The sequence below is a fragment of the Onychostoma macrolepis genome, chromosome 02, assembly GCF_012432095.1.
Source record: "Onychostoma macrolepis isolate SWU-2019 chromosome 02, ASM1243209v1, whole genome shotgun sequence".
Lineage (NCBI taxonomy): Eukaryota > Metazoa > Chordata > Actinopteri > Cypriniformes > Cyprinidae > Onychostoma > Onychostoma macrolepis.
In genome coordinates this window covers 27,496,531-27,516,263 of record NC_081156.1, presented here as the reverse complement: position 1 = coordinate 27,516,263, position 19,733 = coordinate 27,496,531, and the positions used below count along the sequence as shown (strand labels likewise).

The 19,733-nt window shown below is 37.1% G+C and overlaps 1 protein-coding gene across 1 annotated transcript in view; it reads right to left on the bottom strand.

Annotated features, from left to right (window-relative positions):
* Positions 1-19,733, bottom strand: part of pard3ab (par-3 family cell polarity regulator alpha, b) — an 84,129-nt gene that overhangs the window by 42,044 nt on the left and 22,352 nt on the right. Inside the window, 10 exon segments of the mRNA XM_058794154.1 lie at positions 774-809; positions 1,819-1,947; positions 2,092-2,231; positions 4,779-5,164; positions 5,940-6,065; positions 6,792-6,875; positions 7,441-7,520; positions 11,758-11,901; positions 13,284-13,465; positions 13,586-13,769. Coding sequence (XP_058650137.1) covers positions 774-809; positions 1,819-1,947; positions 2,092-2,231; positions 4,779-5,164; positions 5,940-6,065; positions 6,792-6,875; positions 7,441-7,520; positions 11,758-11,901; positions 13,284-13,465; positions 13,586-13,769 — 1,491 coding nt within the window.

Below are 19,733 nucleotides of genomic sequence, written 5' to 3'. Positions count from 1 at the left end.
GGCAGGTTATTGCTGACAGGATTCCACATTCAGTAAGGCAAAAAAAAAAAAATTTAAAAAAAGTCATGATATTATCTAAAAAACAAATTATAGAAATGCTATCAAAAACAGTAGCATTTAACACTAGTAACACAGATCTGTGTAGAACAAGTAGGTTACAGAATGAAAAGAAATATGCAAACACTGGCCATGAAGAGGTCTATGCTATTTCATTAAGTTTAGAAGTTTAACTTTCCCAAAGTCATGCTAAAACATTCATAAGAGCACTAGACAAAGTTATCATCTATATAGCAATGGTTATCAATGAAAACTATAACAGTAATAAGTATTGTTGCACAAACAATAAACAAATGATAAAATTATCCACCCCTAACCTATAGTAAAATATTAACAAATTGTGATGCAATAAATAAGATGTTTCACTGTCTCTTTTAAAGTTTTTAGTGTACGAGTTGTATTTGTAGGTGTTATAATTCCACACTTCAAACCCTGGTTACGGTTATAATTGTATTTCCCCCAAAAAAAATCTTATTTTGTGTTCAGCAGAAGAAAGAAAGTCATACACTTTTGGAACAGCATGAGGGTGAGAACATGAGTTTTCATTTTTGGGTAAACGATCCCTTTAAGAAAGTGTAAGTGCTGGATCAGGATCATTAAAGAACATCAGAGACACATGCACATTCTTTACTGACAACAATTGCACTGAACCTCTCTGTTAGCAGTTCTTCACACGTACAGATGTAGAGAAGTATGAGCAGGTGTGCAGTTCTTACCCATTCTCTTGTGTTCTGCATTGCTGGTTCTGTGTTCTAAAGAGAGTGAGGAAGGAGAGGACTATGGTAATACTGCAACTGAAAACCCTTAATGCTAAAAACAAACATGCACACAGTGCAACCAAAGATGGATCTTAATATCATAATATATGTGACCCTGGACCACAAAACCAGTCTTAAGTGTCAATTTTTCGAAATTGAGATTTATACATCATCTGAAAGCTGAATAAATAAGCTTGTTAGGATAGGGCAATATTTGGCAGAGATACAACTATTTGAAAATCTGGAATCTGAGGGTGAAAAAAAAAAAAATCAAAATATTGAGAAAATCGCCTTTAAAGTTGTCCAAATGAATTCTTAGCAATGCATATTACTAATCAAAAACGACCTTTTGATATATTTACAGTAGTAAATTTACAAAATATCTTCATCGAATATGATCTTTACTTAATATACTAATGATTTTTGGCATAAAAGAAAAATCTATAATTTTGACCCATACAGTGTATTTTGGGCTATTGCTACAAATATACCCCAGCGACTTAAGACTGGTTTTGTGGTCCAGGGTCACATATAATTAATATCATAGAGGGTGAATTCAGTTCAATTGGATTTCTACCTATGATACGAATGTGAAAAGTGATCCAATTTAACCTGAATTGACCCTTTTCGAACTGAGGTAAAACAAACAATGGTGTTTTTAAAACACTAGTAAAATGAAGAAAGCTAAAATGAAAACGGTTTAAAAAGCTAACCTAAATAAAATAATCAAATTTTATTTCAAAGAAATAGTCCTCTTTATAGAGCTCTCATTGAAATGCAAATGGGAAGAGTGTGTGAGGAAAATGTGAAATTGCAAAACTTAACCTTGACTCAAACACACCACTTGTCAAACAAGCGTGGTGAGACTCTAAATGTCAGAGATGCTGTTCGATATAGTGATGGACAGTTTTATGAAGACATTAGCAGGAGGATTTCACACCTCGACACTCTCATAACTGTCACTCAAACACACACACACACACACACACACAGAGTTCCTCACCATCTCTCTGGGTAGAAAGGCATCCTCCTGTCTCAGTACCACAAGAGTCACAGTCCCGCCCATGGGCGTCGCCCTCAGCAGAGAAACCACCTCCTCCTGACCACGCCCATTAAGATCCACCCCATTGACCTGTAGCAACCACAAAATCACTCGTTTGTGATCTGAACGTCATCATATAAAATATAATGTATCATATATTTACACTTTATTCATTTAAAATCATTTTATTATTTAAAAATACATATAATAATAATGTCTTTATTTTATTTTCACCTCTAGCAATCTATCCCCTGCTTTCAGTCTCCCGTCCTGTATGGCAGCTCCTCTTGGCAGAATGTTCTTCACGTAAATAGGGGCGGAGCCTCCAAGAGGGACATCTCTTGACGTGATGCTGAACCCGAGACCTTCAGGCCCTGACAGACACAGAGAACACACATTAAAAGACAGACCTAAGGATATACACATCTATCCATTTCAACCTGAGAAACTGGTGCTGTATGATTAAAACGGTGTTAAATGGCAATTCATAGATCTAACGCTGCATAACACATGTCTGCTGGTATGATGACACTTAATGGTTAAGCCAAATGATGGGAGGGGGGGCATAATATAAAATAAAAAAATTTAACAATTCATTACAAATGAATTAATCCAAAAATAAATTCATTCATTTTAAAATTTAAATAAATAAATGTAATATTATATTAAAGAAAATCTGGGGTGTCTATGAATCATTGAACAAGCAGTTGACCTGAATGTAAAGTCTAAACATAAAACTAAATTAAAAATTGCTTTGTGATGTAAAAAAAAAAGTGAGAACATTTCTGGTACAACAATGTGGTAACACTTTACAATAAGGTTTCATTAGTTAACATTATTTAAGTACTTTAGTTAACATGAATTAAGAATGAACAACACTTCTACAGCATTTATTAATCTTAGTTAATATTAATTTCAACATTTATTAATGCATTATTAAAATCAAAAGTTGTGTTTGTTAACATTAGTTAATGCACTGTGAACCAAATTGAACTAACAACTACTGTATTTTTATTAACTAACGTTAACAAAGATAAATACTGTAATAAATGTATTGTTCATTGTCCATGTTAGTTAATCTATTAACTAATGTCAACAAATGACACCTTACTGTAAAGTGTCACACCAAAGATGCTAAATAAAATTAGTAAAAACTTATTACATTATATTATTAAAATATTATATTATACTATTAAAAATTATTATGTTTAGAAAACCTTAAATATAGCTTTTGTTATTAACATGTGAAACCCTTGACCACAAAACCAGTCATAAAGGTCAATTTTGTGAAAACTGATCCTTAAGATACATCATAGATCAAGATACAGCTGTATAAATAAGCTTTCTTATGATAGGACAATATTTGGTCGAGATACAACTATTTGAAATTCTGGAATCTGAGGGTGCAAAAAAAAATCTAAAAATTGAGAAAACCATGTTTAAAGTTGTCCAAATGAAGTCCTTAGCAATGCATATTACTAATCAAAAATTAAGTTTTGATGTATTTACGGTAGGAAGTTTACCAAATATCTTCATGGAACATGATCTTTACTTAATATCCTAATGATTTTTGGCATAAAATAAATATCAGTAATTTTGACCCATACAATGTATTTTTGGCTATTGCTACAAATATACCCTACAAATATACTTAAGACTGGTTTTGTGGTCCAGGGTCACATATCATTGTTTTTGGAAATAGTATTTATTATATTATATGTTTTTTAAGTGCCACTGTCAATCTGTACTGTTTTACTACATAATTCAGTATCAGTTCCATACTTAAAATTAGAGTACATTTGAAAGGACTGCAGTCTAAATGCATTCATTTAGCTCTCTAATTTTTATCCCACACATTTTTGAGTCTGCTTTCTGTGTCGAATTTCTCTTTGTCTGCACGTGAGTAACATCAGAAGCTTGCGACTTAGAGAAACGTCAGGCTACAGCTTGTTGATGGAGACTACAGGACTGGAACAGAAGCCACCTGGACTACATGGGGTCTGAAAGGCAACACAAGATCATGACCTATCGACCCAACAGACTGGGCTTAAACCTTCCGAGGTGCAGAAATTGGAGACTGTGTGAGAAGGCTGAGATAAGAGCATCTGAGCGTGAGACAGAGAGAGAGAAAGTGGCCCCACAGGTTGAGTTCAGTCACACTTTTCAAAAAGAACACTGCAAGTTTTCCTGTGTGTGTGTGTGCGACTCAGGTCCAATAAAACACTGAGAGAATCAGACAGCCATATGGAAACACATCACACTGACACGCGGCGCTGCCTAGCAACGCTCCCTGCACCGCTGTTCCGTAACCTCACCACCACCCCGTGCACCCGCTGGGCCACCTGTCCACACACAGGTGCCAAGACTTGTGCCAACTGTTGTCAATCATTTCACATCCCACACCTTTACAGCAGTGACACACACACACACACACAAACAAACAGGAAGGAGCTGCTGGCAGATAACAGAGCAACATTCTCCCAGCTGAATCAGTACAGCAGACTCTGCAGGATGGGAAATATGCTCAGCAATAGACATCTGGATTCATTAGCACAGCCTTAATCATAAACAGGGCATAAACCATATTTTAACATAGCCACATTGCACATTAAATCATTTTAATAAAAACAACAAACAAACATAATTAAGTTATTTTAAAAAACTAATCTACAATAAAATATTACATTAATTTTTTTTGTTTGTTTGTTTTTACAAAAGGGCTTTTACCAGTTAATCTGGCACAATTAATTATATTAAAGTGTGTTAAAATTATAAAGTTCGAGTCTCAGGTCCGGCAGGGATTGTAGGTGGGGGTAATCATACTTGGCCACATGTCACAGCATATAATGTGCAGTTTTTTAATCAAGTGATAGTCATTTATTATTAATTTAGAGAAAGCAACAGGATGCTTTTACTGATACCTTTTCTAAGCTGGATTCCAAGTCTCCGCCCAACTTTCTTGGTGAAGCCGGATGTGGGGGTGGGGCTTAATCCTCTTTGGGGAGAGGAGGCGTGACCTGATGGAGGTTTCCCTGATTGCCCAACAGGATGATGGATAGGGGAACTGGTGTCCAAATGGTTATTTGGTGGGTGTGGCCTGTGTTGCGCCAATCGGTGAGCGGCGGGATCAAGGCTGATGGGGTCATTAGTGAGGGAGTCAGGGCTGAAATGTCCAGAAAGGTCAATGTTTGCTCTGGGGTTATGTTCATTATGGGATATCTGCTCGTAGTGGGATCTCATGGTGGATGGTACCACGTGGAAAAGGATGACGGGAGAACGCATTGCCTGACGAAACATGTTCTGAGCTCTGAGAACAAACAAAAACACACAAACATTTAGGTTTATGAAATAATACCATACAATTAATTTTCAGTATTAAAAATTTATTTAAAGAAATTAATAAAAAGTGTGTATTTGTACATTTATGTGAGAGTGGATGGGTTTTAATCAGACACACAGCACAATAGGAAATATAGGAGGCTCACTTAACGTCAGAGAAAAGAAGAAAGATAGACAGGATAGATGAATAGATGGAAGGATGGATGGATGAATGAATGAACAAATGGAAGGATGAATGAAATGAATGGATGAACAGATGAGAATGGAAGGATGGATAAAATAAATGGATGAATGGATGAACATCTGGATGAATGGGACTGATAAATGAATCGATGAACTGATCGATGAACAAACAACAGATGGATGAACAAATATGGATAGATGGATGTATGATGAATGGATAGATGGATGAACAAAAGGATGAATGAATGGATGGATGGAGAGACAGGTGGAAAGATGGATAGATGCACGAATGGATGGATAAATGGATGAATGTGTGGATGAACACGACTAATAGATGAATGTCAATGGATGGATGGATTAACGTAAATGGATGGATGGATGAACGTAAATGGATGAATAGATGTGTGGATAAACTGGACTGATAGATGAATGTCAATGGATGTATGGATGGATGCATAGATGAATGTAAATGGATGGCTGGATGAACACATTTAAGGAGTTAAAGGGACAACAAGCACTCTGAACACATCAGATGTCGAAGGTCAGAGGTCAGGTCTTACTGCTCAAATCTGACATTCCGCAGGTCTCCATTGTTGATCCGAATGATGCAGTCATTCTCCTGAAACAAACCCTGGACATCAGCCTTCCCTCCACGCTCCAAACGCTTCACCAGCAGACCCAACGTCCTGCAGCACACACACACACACACACACACACACACACACACTTGATCAAGAGATTTCTGAGATTTATCATTTATTTAGTCATAAGCATCATCCATTTGAAATGAAACATTAATTTGATTGATATCGAATTGAAAGAACTTGAAACTAATGCAGCATCATAAAGCACTCTGAACGAAAGCTAATTCCTCAAGATAAATAACGTTCTCCATCTTTATAACCCTGCGTCCTGTTGCTGCAGCAGCTCGCCGCCCGGAGAGAGATGCAGATCACAGATATAAAGCTGCTTTTAGCTAGATTAGTTTGCCTGGTGACTGCTCACATACAGATGCTGTTTAGATACTCTATCTCTTCTGGACAGACTCTTATGGACTCTCTGCAGAGGATTCAATGACTCTCGAGTCACATAAACATTCAGTCATCAGGTGATGCAGAGGAAGGACTTTCAAGTAAACTAAAGCAGAGCTCTTGCTGGGATCAGAATATGCCAAGGACCAAAAAATATAATAAAATTAATTTTAAATGTATACTACAAGAACATTTGAGCTAAACATTCACAAAAAATGTTGTATAAATGTGTGTGTGTGTGTGGGGGGGGGGGGGGGGGTGTTAGCACTGGTGATCATGAGCCAGGTCTATGTTCAGTGGTTGAGTTTCCCAAGCTAAAAATGATTTTATTTTACTTTCAGCCCTTTTATTGATTTAATAATGGAGTTTGGTGGTTGTTACCTGCGGTCTCGTCCACTGAAAGGCACTACATGGATACCAAGAGGACCTCCGTCATTGGACACTTCCACCAATTTCACAATATCACTGGAGGACCAAGGGGAAAAAAGAAAACAAACCATCAGAGAGAGTGAATAAGCATGCAGTTCTATGTAAAGACCAATAGAGGCGGAGTCAAACAAAGAAAGATACATAGGGCAGAGTGAAAACATGCAGAGAGTCAGAAAGCTGTGACTTTTGTATCTATATAGACATTGTATTTGTTGGCCATGCATCTATAAAGACTAAAAAGTTATAAAATTTGTCTTAAATGTGAGCTAGCATTTTAGTCATTATGTTCATCAAAGATTCACACCAAAACACTCATTTTGGCATCAATGCCATCACATCTACAAAGTGACAGACAGAACTGTGAGAGACTCGAGATGACAGTTTATGAGAGATTAATCCAAAACATTTCAATCTGATCTCAGCGTTCAGAAAAAAAGTTATATTTTACAATAAAACTCAAAAGAGCCGAAACGTTTCATTACCTGCAAATCAAACTGACAGCATGAAGGAGAAATTCGTATAAAATAAGAGATAACATCACAGCTGCTGTCAGTCGGAGCGAGCGAGCGTGTGTGTGTGTGTGTGTGTGTGTGTGTGTTACTCCAGCGATCTCACTCCCATGTGATCCAAACACGTATCCGCACGTCCCACTGGCTCAATCCTACCGTTCTCCTCCTCATCCTGCAACAAGAAGAAAACCGCTTAATCCACAATGCATTGCACTCAACAAAATCCTTCAAGAAATACATCTGACATTAAAAGAACAATGTAACATCAATAAATAACAAAAAGAATCACAATGTATACATAACATGAAAGCACCTGGGTGAAGATTTCTGCAGGGAGATATGAAGTTCTTCTTTGTCTAAACAGTTTGAATGAATTCATTCTCCGTTTGTACCTGAGATGTTTCACCTGATACACCATGGATCAGGTGAGAGGAACAGAAGAGCTCATGCTCACTACTGTGTCACCTGATTATTTGAGTAGCACCAAACTACCACTGACACACACACATTAAAGTTTCAGTAGCCAACAGGTCCGTGTTCTGCTGCCATGACAACACTAATATGTTCTCGCATACACACTCTGTAAGGCTTTGAAAGTAGTTCTCATCTAATGTAACTATTTTGTACCTAATACTGTCACATACAATCTGTAATTAAAAAAGAAAAATGATACTCTAGATGCAAACACAACACTGGACCTGAGACAGTTTACAGGCATCATTCAGCTCAAGGGAGCGGTGACTGTGAATAAAAAGAAGGGGAAAAATGAAAGAAAAACAAAAAACAAAAGAAAAAAAAAAAAAAAGACTAAATATCCAAACTACAACAACAACAAAAAGATAAGAAAAAGATGACATGAAAGGAAAAAGAAAATGAAACAAAAATGAACAAAAAAGGAATACTATGTGGAAAAAAGTGAAAAAATAAAAAATAAAAAACGTAAAGAAAAGAAATAACTGAAAAGAGAACTAGACAAAAAGAGAAAAGAAAAATAAAATATAAGAAAAAAACGGGAAAAACAAAAAAGAGAAAAAAGATGAAAAGAAAAAAACAAAAAGCAAAGAAAGAAAGGAAGGAAAATAATTAAATTAAACTAAAAAAGAAAAGAAGGGAAAAAATAACAGAAAATAAAAGGAAAAAACAATGAAAAACCAAAAAGCACAGAAAAAACAATAAAGAATAGGGGGAAAAAAGTAACAGAAAAAGCTGATGAAAAAGCTGTTTTTCTAATTTCTCAATGTTTTGTTTAGTCCCCCCCGCTCCATTAATTGTTTCTCCATTACCCCTGTGGTTTATAAGTCTCTCCATCTCTCGCTATCTAGGGCAGTTGGTCAATCACTCTTTTCCTCCGTGACCGAGGGTTTTCAAAAGTGTAATACAGTGGAAAAAAACAATGGAAGGAAGTGGAGAAAATAGCTGTGATACACAATACACCCTCTACGGCAGACATAACCATCACGTCTTATATAACAGCTGTCTAATATGACAAAAGAGTGTGTGCGTGTGCGACAGCATAACTGTATCGGAACGACACCCCTGGCCTTCTGACAAAATCCAACATGCTTGGAATGATCAGAGACGGTTGCCAAGCCATTGTCCTGCTCGGATCTGATCCAAACCTCTCTCTCTGCAAACGCATATTGCAACCAGCGATTGTTTTCTATGGTGACTGAGTAACCAAGTATTTTTCTGGGACTCTCCTAAACTGAAATGACTAATAGCACAAGAAAGCAGAGCCTGAACAGTCAGTTTCTATTGAACGCACATCGTTTCCCTCACTGAAGCTGCACGTTAATATGTGCTTTCATCAGCAAAGCCCGACGGCACAAATACACATTCACAGGATAAAGACCTCGTCTTCAGTCAATTATTAGTTTATGTTCGAGCGTTACTCCTGCTCTTATTTAGGTGAGCCTCACTTCAATTTGCTCAGATGTTGCTATGCATGACAAAAAAATGGGGAAAGAAGTAACAGAGGAAAGTTTAGTCTGTCACTCTTTTCCATTATTAATTGGTGAAAGAAGAACAGACCGACCTCTGCAAGAAGAGGGTGGGAATTACAGAAAAAAATAGCCTCTGTCTACCTACCTACATATCTATCTGCCTGTCTATCTGTCAATTTATGTAACATCTATCAACTATTCTATCTACCCGCCTCTGCACCTACCATCTACCCATTTATGTACCTGTCTTTTCATGTACCGTCTATCTACCTGTCTATCTACCTATCAACCCATAAACCTCTGCCCATCTATCTACCAGTCGATTTATCTACCATCCATCTAACATCTATCTACCCATTTATCCATCTACCCATCCATCTATCTATCTCTACATCTATATGTCTAACTACCCGTCTTTTCATATTCCATCTATCTACTTGTCTTTCTGTCTATCCATCTACCTGTCTATCTACCTATCAACCTATCAGCCCATCTGTCTACTCGTCTATCTATCTACCATCCATCTAACATCTATCTACCTGTCTATCTGTCTTGAGTCTATATTACACTATCCATCCATCTATCTACCTGTCTTTTCATGTTGTTATCTAGCTATCCATCCATCCAGTACATCTATCTAAACATGGTACATGTTTTTTCTAGTGCTGTCAAACGATTAATCGCGATTAATCGCATCCAAAATAAAAGTTTTTGTTTGCTTAATATATGTGTGTGTTCTATATAAATATACACACATACACATATGTATTTACATGTATATATTTATATTCATGTAACTTATATTATATATAAATGTATTTAATATGTAAACATAACATATTTATCTTAAATATGTACGTGCATGTGTGTGTATTTATATATACATAATAAATATACACAATACACACACATATATCATGTAAACAAAAACTTTTATTTTGGATGCGATTGATCACGATTAATCGTTTGACAGCACTACTTTTTTCCATGTACCATCTATTTATCCATCTACTCATCTATATACCCGCCAACTTGTCTGTCTGTCTGTCTACCTACCTATCCGTCCATCAGTCTACCAGTCTGTCTGTATGTCTATCTATCAGCTCCACACTCAGTATCCTGACAAAGTGAATATGTATATCAGAATAAGGATATACTGAAGAGAAAAACTGATAACTGAGATACAACTGACCTACAGCAGCACCTACTGGAGAGAAACTGAGAGAAAAAAAGAGAGATCTATATATAGTCTTATCTCATTAGCAGTCTAAAGCTGAGAGTGATTTATAATCGCTGTTTTACCTTTATGATTAATTACAGACACACACACACACACACACACACACACACTCTTCTCCCCTCCTCCACACCAGCCTTCTCTCCCTGGATCTTCTCTCTGATACACCACACATCTCTTCTCTCTCTACATACTCAATGCAACTGATTTCACTATTCTTCAATTCCAGTCAAGAAAACACAATAGATAGAAATACACACAGATTATTAGCATCATTCAGACCTCATTTACAAACCTTTCTTTTAAACAGTACAATAGTAGTACGAGTCATGGCATGTATCTTTTTTAAAAGATTTTTTTTTTAATATATTTATATTTCTGTTTTTAAGCATACATTTTAATGTACATGAATCATTGAGCTACAGGTAGTTTTGGGGTAAAGACTCACACTGTAAAGTGGGCCATGTTTTCTCCTGTCTCAAGAATCAGTGTGCTGTGCCTTCAAGAAACATCCCCTTTACATGTCAAGCGAACAACAAAGCTTTGATCTGCTAAGACTGTGGTTTTGCTGTCAAGTCAAATTTAGTTTTTAAGTGTGCCATCCTTTAATAGCAGCCTTTTACAAAGTCTGCATTACACTGTGACATATTCACGAAACAATCTGTGCTGAAATGTGTGCATTAACTTTTTTTTTTAAAACTTGGACACAATTAAGCTGTTCTTTCCTAACACTGGGATCTTTCTGAAGGATATGGAGAGCAGCAGGCACCACACACAGCCAGAAACTGCTGCGTTTGATGCACTTTCACACATTTTACTGTTATTTTCTCTGGTGTTTAGCAATAATAGGATTTATCCAGCTTTCCACTGATTACCCAACCATGATTGGCCCAGCCAAGTATCTTATGTCCCAGAAGACATCAATAACATTCATCTAAAGTCAAAAAAGTGAGGACGTCAATGATTAATTTTTACAGCCTGGTTTCAATAAATGCTCTTTTTGTACTTGGCAGAACATTGTGAAATGATGATTTCTTAAGAAACATTAACATTAGGGTTGCACAATTAATAGAAATAAAACTAAATGGCTTCGTGTGAATTTCAAATCACAAAGACTGCAATTTATTTTTATTGAGTGATTTATAGTTATACGGCCCTACTTAAACAGCAATATATATATATATACACACACACATATATATGAAGATCTAGATTATTACAGTCCCAACCTGTTCCTGTCGCTCCAGCCAGCGGTCCACCATGGGATGATTGGCGCTGAGTGAGGACCGGGCCTTTTCACGCTGAAACTCTTTCTGATTTGACCACTGCCCTGCATCACGAGGAAGACTACGATATGTATCGACACCTCGGCCCTGAAGAGAGATAAATTATATTATTACACAGTTAACTCTTGCCTACTTAGTTAAAATGATAATAATGATGCACATGAATGGTCAGATTACAATTTAATATACCAGTAAACCACCATGTATGCCCAAATATTTTTTGGTATTTGAGGACACTGTGCTGATGGATAAGAAAAAGCTGTAAATCAAAGCCTCATACTACAAAGGAATAACCAAGATGAGAGAGAGTGTCAGCGAGCGTGAAAGAGCGAGCGAAATCCATAACTCATTGTCTGGAGAGTTTTATGACTAGCATTGACATAAGCATTACTCTGCTAGAAGGAGAACAGACAGAGAAATGATGGTCATATCAGCAAATGCATTAAATGAACCCACACACGCACAATAAATTTAACACACAAACAGCAGCGCAACATTCTCTGCCATCACACGGCTTGTTTATAGATCTCTTACTGTTTGTGAGATGTGGGGTTGTGAACCCTTCAGAAATGACAGTAAATATTCATAGAGATGTCATGAAGGATGATGTGACCTCTGCCTCTAAAGATGACAGATTTATCGGATATGATCTGAGAAACGACACCAGCAGGAACCTGATGGCCTCCAAACAACAATACAGCATAACAACTCAGAGAGTAAAGTCAGCCGCGCACTGAGCACTCACCACCTCTAAATATCTTGACAACCTTTGTGTGAACATTAATAGAGCACAACAGTGCCAGCTCACTTTTACCATGGCACTGGTTTCAGAAGTATTTTGTCCATTCATTCTTCTAATAGGGGTTTTCAAAAAGCCTTTGTTTAAAGAGTTATAAACTATTAATCAACTGTGAATTTCACCATCACAATCCTTTATTTAAAGCAAAAATTATTTAAAGAATTGGACAAAAAGAAAAGACTGTACTTGGGGGAAAGACAATCCCATCAAAAGGTTTGAATGTTTTAATCAGATTAAAAAATCTGATTGCTATTTGCGTCCAGCAGATATTCTCCAAAATGGCGCCACGCTGACGCAGAGGAAACGACAAATTTTGACGATGCTTTTCATACTTTTCTGGGCCTTGACAGTGTTATTTACTTGGCAGTCAATAGGACAGTCACAAGCCTCCCAGTTTTCATCCAAAATATCTTAAATTGTGTTCCGACGACGAACAAAGCTTTTACAAGTTTGAAACGACATGGAGGTAAGTGATTAATGACAAAATTTTCATTTTGTGGTGGAGTAACCCTTTAAGGTCAAAATACCTTCGTTTGAAGAAGAATTAAAATCCTATAGATTTTGGAATGACATTAGTAAATGATGACAGAATTATAATGGCTAAAATATCCCTTTAAGTCATATATGTTCCTCCATTATAAAGGTGTGGAGCTTCACAGCAGCTTCATACCTTCCTCTCCAGACTGTTGGTGCCGGTGGATAAACGTGGTTTCAGGAAGCCGGCGGTTGTGGACCAGCGCGTGGGATTTTTTCTGGAAGGTTCTTCGGGTTGCGAACCAGGCTCAGAGAATGACATTGCTGTCAGGTTCAACAACGCCGGATCGCTACTGCGACGAACATGCAAAGGCATGTCTGTGAGAAATTGAGAGACCAGTGAGTGACACAAAAGGCCAAAACTTCCACAGAAGTGGCACATTTCAAACTTTCAAAGACCTAGACTACATTATGAGAGTCTCTTCATCTGTCTCTTACTGGTTCGAAGCGTGGATGTGGTGACCTCTATCTCGCTGTGGGGCAGGTACGGTTGGAAGGCAGACAGTGGGGTGGAGGTGGACGGCTCTCCAGAGAAGAGCTCAGGCGACTGGGTGCCTGTTGAACTCGCACTGGTGCCGTCACCTCCGACATGAGGCTCTTGTTCGTCAAACACTGCCACCAACTGCAGAGAGAAACACAGAGACAGAAAGAGGTGTTTACATTTAAGAGAATGAAACTGTAATAGGATGGCCCTCTGCCCTGAGGTCAGTGTGACAACGTTCTAGTTGATTGAATGCTCACTTGCTCTTTCAGACCAGTCCTGTTTCAGTTTGCTACTAAATATGATTCATTCATTATTTTACATCCATTTTTATGCCTTGCAAATTTAAACATTTGGTTTTTTGTTTTGGCAGTTCCGCTGATTGTCATATAATGCTGTCTAGCAGGCTAACATGGATGAGGTTTGGTAAAAATAGCAAAAATGGCTTGTGAAATACCATTGTTTTCCAACCTATTACAGCTGTATAATTTCTAGTTTGTTGCAAAGTTTCTTTTTGTAAAAAAAAAATAATAATAATTATAATGAACAAAAAATGTTAGTAACATTTTACATTAAGTTTCAGTTTGGTACCAATAGTTAATACATCTTATCACTAACTAACATTATTTTAAAAAAGTTTTACTTTTAATCATTTATTAATTTAATTCTTGTTTGTTAATGATGTATTAATAGATTTATTGTAGATTTGAACATTAACCTACATTAATAAATGACACATTATAAAGTGTTGTAAAATAAACTTTATATTTAATATATATTAAAAAACTACTGTTAAAATGTTTCAAATAAATTCTGTCCTTTTGAGCTTTATATTCATTAAATCTTAAAAAAAAAAATCAGTTCATGTTCATCAGTCAACCTTACGCAATGCAACTTTTCAACATTGATAAGAAGAAATGTTCCTTAAATGACCAAATCAGCCTATTAGAATGATGCTGAAAATTCAGCTTTGCCATCACAGGAATAAATTACATTTTTAAATATAATAAAATAGATACTAAAATTGAGAACTTTATCATCAGCAAAAATGCAATAGGGCCTGATATGAAATGATTATTGTGCGACTCATTGGTGTCATATATACAATCTGACCAGTGCCAACATCCTTAAAAGACAAGACAAATAACGTACAGCCAGCTTTTCACTTGATTATTCCTTGGAATCTCTGAAACATAGTTACAAGGAGTCATGTAGCTTTATGAAGTCTGTAGAGAGCTTGAGCGTGTGTGTGGTGTCCTCATTTAGAGCAGAACGCTCTCATCACTGCGTCCCTCAAGACACTAGTGTATTTGGGACAGAAGGCAACATCTCATGCTACAAAGTGAACATCTGCTCTCAATTATGCGTGTGTGTGTGTGTCAACATGAATGATAACGCTTGAGGCACTGGTTCAGTGGGTAGGTTGAAATGGTTGGACACACCCAGTGCATTTGAGGCTGGGACTGACTGATGGAGGTCTGGACCAATCACAGAAGTGCTGCTGAAGGGCACATGACCCAGAATCCACAGGGATGGTCCCCCTCTGAGGCTTTTCATGAGTGTGTTTTGCAACCCACAATCTTGGATGTGGGAAATAAGAAAGTGAAATGTGTGTGTGACCCTTCTACATTTCTTAAAACTATTGCTAATGTCTGTCAGAGAATGAGTGGTGATGGCTGTTTTGTATATAATTTTTTAAGAAGAACAGTCTGGATTATCTCAAACTTGATGGGTCTGGAAACACACTCGTGGGAACTGACATTTACGCAACTATTTGAGTGTGTTTGTACATTACACATGCTTAAAACTTTGCATTGTTAGAATTATATGACCAGTGAGGCTTTCAGTGTTTCACAGCAGATCTTCAGAGTGCAGCCAGAGCTTCAGCTCGGATTGTTCAGAAAACACACACACACACACACGTTGGTATTTGTGGTTTACGGGGACTCTCCATAGGCGTAATGGTTTTTATACCATACAAACTGTATTTTCTATTGCCCTACATCTTACAGGAAACTTTGTGCATTTAGATTTTCAAAAAAAACACCATTTAGTATGTTTTTTAAGCCTTTTGAATTACGGGGACATAGGCAGTCTCCTCATAAACCACCTTCAAATTGTAATACCTGTCATTAAACAAATTTGCGTCCCCGTAAACCACAAATACCAACACACACACACACAAACGCCCCACAGAAACCAATTTACCTGTGACACAGATTCCCATGAGACAGATCTGCTCTAAGCACGTTTGAGGCTTAAACACTAAATCTGCTCCCTTTTCTCTCTCTCTCTCTCACACACACACACACACACTTACAAATCTAAACAGGGACATATTACAGACTTCTATTGTTTTTAAACTCAAAAGCCACACCCTAGCAAAAAACGTGCACTTAAAAGAATAAAAAAAATACATTATTCACTATAATTAAATACAAATGAGGACACCTTCTACTGCTACTGAAGATTTTTATTTCAAATAAATGCTGAAATGCTATTCTTTTGAACATTCTATTCAGAAAAATGTATGAAAAAAATCCCAGGGTTTCTACAAAAACATTAAAGGATTAGTTCACTTCCTGAATAAAAATTTCCTGATAATTTACTTACCCCCCATGTCCACTATATGGACAAAAATCCTGGAATGTTTTCCATCAAAAACCTTTCTTTTTTTTAAATTTCTTTTCGACTGAAGATAGAAAGACATGAAGATCTTGGATGACATGGGGGTGAGTAAATTTTCAGGAAATTTTTCATCTGGAAGAGAACTAATCCTTTAAACTAATTTTTAAATAGATAAATAGGTGTCTTGGTAAACACATTTTAATTGATCACAAGAAATAGGCTAGTTCATCCAATAAGAAATCATTTCATATGTACACACTTACACAAGTACATGATTTTCCCCCCACTACAGAAACAAAAGGGCAGTGCAGTGAAGAAAAACAGACGGGAAAACAATGGAGATGAAGGTGAAAGATGTATGAAGACGTGAGGAATGTCTTTAGCTGGAGTGTATGCCTGCGTGCATTTCTTGCCGCTTCAAATAATCCAAACCTCAACGAACTTTAGCATTACAAATAACTCTGCAGTGCTGTTCTTAATAAGGTTGAGTAATTCTTTACTGGTTACCTAAACAAACATGACATCTCATGTATTATTGGAAATACACACACACACAGTAGCATTACAGCCGAACCAGCAATAGCGGCGTTGAGAAATCCCTCCATGTGTTTCACAATGACTCTAAAAACAAGAACTCACTGACCCAACAACACAAATCACATCTTACAAACACATCTTCACACACACACATATTGGAGGTCAACAGAGGTTTGTATGCGCCAAGTGTGCTGACAGGAAGTTCCCAGGAGAACATTTGTATACTTCCTGTGAGGATATTCATTTCCTCTCTTTAAAAGGTTATGATCTTTGAGCTTCACAATCTGTTGAACCCATCTCTCTCTGACACAAACACACACACTCTGCCCTATAGCCTAGTGTACACATAACTGACCGTATGAGTCTGAACCCAACCAAAGGAGAGGAGACCACAGTTTATCTTTATCTGGACAGTTACAGCTATAAAATCTGATTGGATGAACAATTTTCAAAGCTGTTGTAAAACAAACAGCACACACATAAACAGAAGTGTCATGTGCCCCTTTACATTCAGGTTAATGCATTTGGTATCAAGAAGTGGTGGGTAGCACATATATATTTCAACCAAATTTTGGAGTTTCTCTGGTCATTTTTGCCCATTCATCCAGTAGAGAATTTGTGAGGTCAGGCACTGATGTTGGAGAAGGCCTGGTTTGCAATTTCCATTTCAGTTCATCCCAAAGGTGTTCGATGAAGTTGAGGTCAGGGCTCTGTGCGAGCCAGTCAAGTTCTTCCTCATCAAACTCATCCAACCATGTCTTTATGAACCTTTCTGTGTGCACTGGGGAACAGTCATGCTGGAATAGACAAGGGCAGGTTATAGACTGCCAAACAGAGAAGCGTAATTCGTCTCTCCACAGCAGATGTTTCTACTGCTCTAGAGTCCAGTGGCAGCATGCTTCACACCACTCCATCCAACGTTTGGCATTGCAATTGGTGATGTGAGACTTGCATGCAGCTGTTCGGCCACTGAAACATTCCATGAAGCTCCCACTGCACAGTTTTACCAGTGGCAGTTTGGAACTCTTCAGCCTTATATATAAATAAAACAACGGCAATATTACAATATATAATAGTAAAACATGTATAAATCACTTGAAACATTGTCCAATAGCGACACCAGCAGGTAAAGTTTCAGCAGGAGTCGGCGTCTCTCTCACCTCCCCTAAGCCCATTGAGTTTTAACAGACACCCCTATAGCGTACCGTGACTTTTTGGTGGGTAACTGAGGTGAATGGGGGAGTCATGTGAGGAGCAATGCCTCTATTGCAATATGATTGGATATGACTGGTTATAATCAGGTGATTGGTTCATGCGATAAACCCCGCCTCTTGTGTTTGTGCGTGTTGATCTGAAAAATTCCAAAATAGATAAAGGTTAACTACTGAAAAGAATAGCTATAAAGTAAATAAAATATACTTTTTAAATTCTTACTGCCTTACGTTATTATTTTGGAGTAGATGTAAAATGTAGGGATGCACGATATTTATCAGACAGATTAATTTTTGGCCCAAAATGGGTGAAAATAACGTAATTTTTATCGCTCCGATAAATAAATGAAATCCGAAAACTAGATCTGGTAAAGTACGCTTGCTGGTAAATCAATCAATCAGTCTGATTTATCTGAGAGTCATCCACTTTCCGAGTGCAAGTGACTGCAGCTTTAAACTGCAGTGACTCTCAGCTCGCGCTCATTATGTCATCATTTGTGAACATGTCTTCGCCGGTCTGGAAGTTTTTCTCGGTGGCAGAGGAGGACAATACCATTGCTATTTGCAACGTATGTTAAGCAAGGATTCCGAGAGGAGGAAAGAAGGCGTCAAGTTTTAACACAACAAATCTTATATCTCACTTGAAAGGTCGTCATCACGGCAAAGCTGTATTAAAAGAAAATAATAATTAGGGACTTTAAGCAGCCTCCACTGCTGGAACGGCAACGGCATTCCAACGTCATTTTGCGCGTTCGCAACTTCAGCTGCTACTTCGTGGTGGCGTACTGTAACCGTCTACTAGCGGAGAACAGCTGTTTTGCTGTAGTCGTTACAATGTGACAGCTTATGTAGTTAAATGTTGCGTTTTATGGTATATACCATTTAATTCCATCAGTATACGATTCTACCATTAGTCTTTCATTTAATCTGTGTTGATTATGTTTTAAAATTAAGCTAATTTTAACGATTTTTTTCATTTGTACAAAGATATGTCTGCTGTTAGCAACAGCACCTCAGGTAGCACTGAGATTAAAGATATGTGAAGAGAACAATGTACTTATTGCCTAAACATCCTCCTCATAATCCATCATTTGTATTTAAATAAATGACTGAATGCCGCATTGTGCCGTCTTGTTTAGGTTGCTTAATGATTTTTATGTTCTCGGCTACGGTGGTGTAGCTTACTTCCGGTCAACATAGCCGTTCCATTCGCAGCTGTTGCTTAAAGTCCCTATATAACTTCCTCATCCTCATGCACTAAAAAGGTTGAATAGATGCATTTCTTTATGCACTAAAAAGGTTGAATAGATGCATTTCTTTATGCATGAAATATTTGAATATAAATTTGTTGTTAATTGCAGATAAACCATAGTTCTGTTAAACCATTTCTGTTACTAAGTATTGCGGTGCCTTACACAAAAAATAAAAACATTTGAAGAGTCAGGACTGATGTTTGCTATTATAGTTATGCCAGAGCTACTAAAATATCAGTTTCATCAGTGCATCTTAGATTTTGTATTCTCCTGGGTGCAAAAACTGCAGATTATATGAAAATTATAATATAAAAATGTGAATTTATCGGTATCGGCTATGTGAAGGACTTAATTATCGGTAAAAAAAATTCATATCGTGCATCCCTAGTAAAATGCTTAAAAACACTAACTTGATGAGATTCATACTTGGCTTTAATAAACAGAATATTGATTACATCGTTAATGTAAAAATATAA